This window comes from Mus pahari, unplaced genomic scaffold (assembly GCF_900095145.1).
Source record: "Mus pahari unplaced genomic scaffold, PAHARI_EIJ_v1.1 scaffold_12106_1, whole genome shotgun sequence".
NCBI classification, from domain to species: Eukaryota; Metazoa; Chordata; class Mammalia; order Rodentia; family Muridae; genus Mus; species Mus pahari.
This window is the reverse complement of record NW_018393211.1, coordinates 1-5,583: the sequence shown is the minus strand read 5'-3', so window position 1 is coordinate 5,583 and position 5,583 is coordinate 1. Positions and strand designations below refer to the sequence as shown.

Here is a 5,583-nt window from a genome sequence, read left to right as displayed (position 1 = left end):
CATCTTGATCTGCAACTGGGTCTCATCTGGTAATAGTTCTGATGATTCATTCTTTCCCTCTAAAAACACATTCCATTGTTTCCCTTGCTAACCATCACTATTATATTACTCTAGCAAATATCTCTATATTAAGGTTAAAACAGGTGTACTAAATGGTTTGAACTAATGTTAATAATGTTGTTAATGTTTATAATGTTATTTTCAGTACTCATGATTCACATAATGTTTCTACAATTTAATAGTTAAATTCACTTCACTTCTCCATTTCTTCTTTTTACTCACAGCATAATAACAAGAGCATGAGCAGAGATAATGAGAGCACTGTGTCTGAATTCATCCTCCTGGGGCTCCCTATTCAGGCAGAAGACCAAGGCCTGTACTCTGCCCTGTTCCTGGCCATGTACTTGACAACTATCCTGGGAAACCTGCTCATCACACTGCTCATCAGGCTGGACTCTCACCTCCACACCCCCATGTACTTTTTTCTCAGTCACTTGGCATTCACAGACATCTCTTTCTCATCAGTTTCATCTCCAAAAATGGTCATGAATATGCTGACACACAGTCAGTCCATATCATATGGTGGGTGTGTTTCCCAGGTATATTTCTTTTCACTTTTTGCTGTTCTTGAGAGTTTTCTTCTGACATCAATGGCCTATGACAGGTATGTGGCCATTTGCCACCCTTTGCACTATTCACAAATTATGAGTGAGAACCTGTGTGTTCTTCTAGTAGTAGTATCCTGGGCCTTATCTTCTGCCAATGCCCTTGTTCACACCCTTCTCTTCGCTCGCCTATCTCACTTTAGAAACCATACCATCCCCCATTACTTCTGTGATCTGTCTACCTTACTGAAGCTGTCGAGCTCAGACACCACCACCAATGAGCTTGTCATCCTTGTGCTAGGTAACGTGGTCATTAGCTTGCCATTCATATGCATTCTGGTCTCTTATGGCCACATCGGAGTCACCATTCTGAAAACTCCCTCAATCAAGGGAATTTGCAAAGCCTTGTCCACATGTGGCTCTCACCTCTGTGTGGTTACCTTGTACTATGGAGCCATCATTGGACTATATTTTGTCCCGTCATCTAATAACACTAATGACAAGGATGCCATTGTGGCTATGATGTACACTGTGGTCATACCCATGCTGAATCCCTTTATTTATAGTCTGAGGAATCGGGATATGAAAGGAGCACTGAGAAATATCCTCATCAGGAGAGTTTGTTCACAGTGATGGACATGGTCTTCACTGTTAGCATTCCTACTTCTTTCTCCTTTTCTCCATTCATCTTTCGTTATGTCAGAGAAATTTCATAGGACCCTCTTTTCTTCATTCACTTCTTGCACATTTTCTTGTTTGTTTTACTATCTTACTGATATTCAGCACCTGAGGAAGTTTGCTCACAAAGCTCATTCATTTTTTTCTTTCTTTTGCAAACATTTTACTTGTTTATATTGTCATTACCAAGTTTTCTTTATTATACAATTTTGTAGCTTTTCTTCTCTGAAAAGAACAGAACTATTTCTTCTCTTATAGATGATATGATTTATTTTTATCCTTCATCTTATAACATATTCTGATTTTTTGGCAGTAACTCTAATCACATTTACTCATTTAATTTAGTGTATTGGTGCATTGCCCACATGTATGTCCATGTATTATGTATGTGATTATTGCCTGAAAAAGTCAGAAGAGGGTTCAGATCCTCTGGGACTGGACTCTACTATATGGATGAAGGAATTAAAATCTTGGGCCTGGGAGAGATACATCAATGCTCTTAATTGTTGAGCCAGATTTTCTGTCCTTTACATTTATTTTTAATTTTTGTAGTTGACATTCAAAAGTGGCAGAATTTTATTGGGTATGACGTGATGTTTTTATAATACCCTCATCAAAGAAAGTATATTAATTTACACAAATATTTACCATGTCTTAGTATGAAATTATTCTAGCCTTTGGAATACTATACAGTGTTTCTATTCATTGCACGGTGTAAGCTATGATAACATTTTTTTCTTACCATAATTTGGTACTTATTGAGCAAACTATGCCCATGTTTGTTTCTTATTTTATCTGTAATCTTATTCATTTTTAAAATAATTTTTTCATAATTTGTATGTGTGATAGTACTCAATTTGTTCTTGGTAAGTGTTTGGGCTTGGTCATAACTAAAGTAGAAATACACTGTACTGTGTAAATATATATACAAAGATAAGGACAACCTCTGTGTGGAGCATGGATGTCCTGGAAAGTTGGAGTGAACTGAGGCCTCACACCTAGTTTTGAGAGTTTGACAGGAGTTTCTGGGGAGGTGGTACTGTGGTTATATGCAGTCTAAGGAGACTCTGCTTTTCTGAGTGGGTGATGAAGAATGGCTCGCTGGATACCAGGAAATATTATACTCTTCAATCAATTTCAAGGAGATCTGAAGAGCAGCTTAATCCAAACATATTTTATTATGAAAAGAAGAAAGATAGCTCCATACTCAATTATAGAAATGTCATATCACTTGAACTAATTTTACATTAGTCCATGAGAATCATTCTCTGTGGAAGCACAGAGATTCAATTCAATCAATAGTAATTCATGGTACTACAGATATGTAGACAAAGTAGCAGAGGAGAGTTTAATGTCTAAATGCTACTCAACTAGGATTTAGCATAATTTCAGCTAATGTGAGTGTGTGTATCTCTGCAACTGTTTTAAATCTCTGCTACTTTTTTTAAAAAAAACGTGCAATATTTTATACAGTTCTTGGACATTTTATTTAGAACATTAAAAATAGCATTGTGCATTTCTACACATGTGTTAGATATTTGTGTTGCATTATACATTCATATGTGTTACAGCATCTATGGATCAATATTCAAATATATTAGCCTATAAGGTATATGTCATATACCTAGAATATTTTAATAATAAGATTAAACAAAAATACTCATTAATTTCTAGACTTAAATAGTAGAAAACTATCAGTGTTTTTGATGTTCATTGGTCTCTTCTCAGTGGTATCATATTATCTCTTGAAGTTAACCATTTCCAATATTTTCCTTATCATTATAACAGTTCTGTATGGATTGTAGATTGTTCAAATGTATCTGGTCTAGTGTTTTCTTTTGTTATACGAGAGAAATAACTATATTAATTCTTTTTACACTTTGCTTCTTTGTGTGCCATTGGCTCTGAAAGAAAATCTCTCTATACTCATAATCCACTGTAAGATAAAATTACTATTTTTGCTTTTAGTTCATAGTGGAAATGACCATGGCTCCTATAGGCTCATACATTTAAATATTGGTCCATTGTTGCTGTAACTGTTGAGGAAGCATTAGGAGGTGTGGCCACATTCCAGAAGGTCAGTCCCTTGGGGTAGGCTTTGAGCTTTCAAAAGCCTACACCATTTCCAGTATTGCTCTGTGTCTTGCTTGTGACTCAGGTATATTAGCTCTCAGCTGCTGCTTTATTGATCTGCCTACTTTCCTTCATACTCCCCTCAATGATGGTCATGGACTTTACATGTCTGAAACTGTAAAACCCAAATAAACTTAGTTTTACAAGTAGATTTGGTCATAGTATTTTTATCATAAGAATAGAAATATAACGAAGACATAGTGGCTGATTTTTTCTTTAAGCAATGATACTACAAGAATTCCTCTTTGTGTATTTAGAGGCTAAATGAAGGAGATCCTGTAAACTGGACAGTCAGAGAGTTATGGATTACAGAGAATATGTATGATCAGTTTAACCAGCATCTACTAAGTTTATTTGCAAGATAGTTTAATAGAATCCAGTTTAAAAGTTGTAGGTTTAGCTATATTCTGTCCAAAAACTACAAAATAATAAAGCTAATAAAAATGTAGAGTGGTTTCTAGTACCTTAGAGTAGAGAGAAAGAGACATGAATAAATGAACTTTAGGGAAGAAAATGCATTGTATGTGATGCTAACTGTGGATAAATATTACTATACAATTTTCAAACCAAAATAGACAGAGTGGTAAACAAACAAACAAAAACAAAAATGCAAACAACTCTGTAGAATGTAAGATTGAACACAAAGCAAGTTTTAGTAAATGATTATTAACAAATGTTAGTTCAAACGGAGCAAATTACTATACAACTACAAGCAATCAATAGTGATGTTTTAGTGGTGTTCTATTGTTGTGAAGAGAGAGACCATGACCAAGACAAATCTTACAAAATAAAGTATCCAACTAGGGACTTATTTACAGTTTTAGAGAGTTATTCCATGGTTACAATGGCATGTACCAGAAAAGCATCGTATTGGAACAGTAGCAGACTGATTTACATCCTGACCCAAAGGCAGAAAGACAGACACTGGACTCAGAAATGGCTTTTGTAACTTCAGAGTCCACTCTCAGTAACATAATAAACCTCCATAAAAGTTATAGCTCCTCAAATATACAAGCATCTTGGGACCATTTTCATCAAACTATCACAAGGGGGAAATGGCATGTGGGTCAAAAGATTATGAGAACAATATGTAAATTTTCAGAAATCTGAAATGCCTCTAAATAATTATAATATTTGAAAACTGTGCTAATTGATAGCTTGGCAGTGTATGGGAATTCTTCTTCTGTCATCTCTTGGGTGATAGTTGGTAAATTCAAAATTTCTACTTTTTTTTTTACATGAATAGCAAACCATGAATGCTCACCTCTCTTTACTATAATCTTGTTCTTTAATAAGGTAAGGCACCTATTGACTATTTGTGATATAGATAGCTGACTTGCTCTCATCCATATTTCTTATACTACTAGTACAGATGTGGGCAAGGGTAATATTGGTGGAAGTAAGAAAACACTGTCATTTCCTGGAGTGTTTATAGGGAAGCATGTGCATCTTCTTATTTTGCTTTAGGAGATAATTAAGTCTGGTTCCTATATTCTTTTACAGGAAAAAGTCTATAATCTCACAAGGATATGGTGAACTTTTATATTTTGTGCGGATAAACCAAGCAGACCAGGCCAAGGTGTTCCATGTGGGAGAGGTTTATTATGCAGGAATGGGGGGGCAGTGAAGTGGGTAGAAGGGTAGAGAAGAGGAGAGAGAGGGGGGGGAGGGATTGGCTTCCTCTATTATATAGAAAATAACATCACACCAGTGAGGGTGGGAACTGAGCCAAGTGGATTGTGGGCTAGAAGGTCGTTGTCCTGGCAACACGTGTCAAGGGTCACATGGTTAGGCGGGGCTTGCAGTATCCTGNTGCTAACATTCCTCCCTTCTTATTATTATAAAAGAAGGGAAGAAAAAGAGAGGGAAACCAATGGTGAAGAGGGAATAGGGGCGTCATGTCTCTTAAGCTACTTCCTGCTGTTTAGGGGCATAATCAGGGTATATCTGGTCTTCACCATTGGAGTCCGTTTGGTGATCATCTCTGGGCAGCAGCTGGTAATCCTGTAACAGGAGCTGAATAACAGCTTGGTTAGAAATTTTTGTACTTGTCTCTGAAGGAAGGTAGAGATAAGATTAATAAAACAAGGAGCAAATACTAATGCCAGAAAGATGACCAAGAAAGGTTTTATGAGTGGAAGGATCCACTTCCATATGGGGTTTTCAA

At 36.2% G+C, this 5,583-nt stretch overlaps 1 protein-coding gene across 1 annotated transcript; it reads left to right on the top strand.

Annotated features, from left to right (window-relative positions):
- Positions 1–299: 299 nt before the first annotated feature.
- On the top strand, positions 300–1,238 carry LOC110315422 (olfactory receptor 50-like). The gene has a single exon (XM_021189478.1). It carries the CDS (start codon positions 300–302, stop codon positions 1,236–1,238), a length of 939 nt encoding a protein of 312 aa, XP_021045137.1.
- Positions 1,239–5,583: the final 4,345 nt, after the last annotated feature.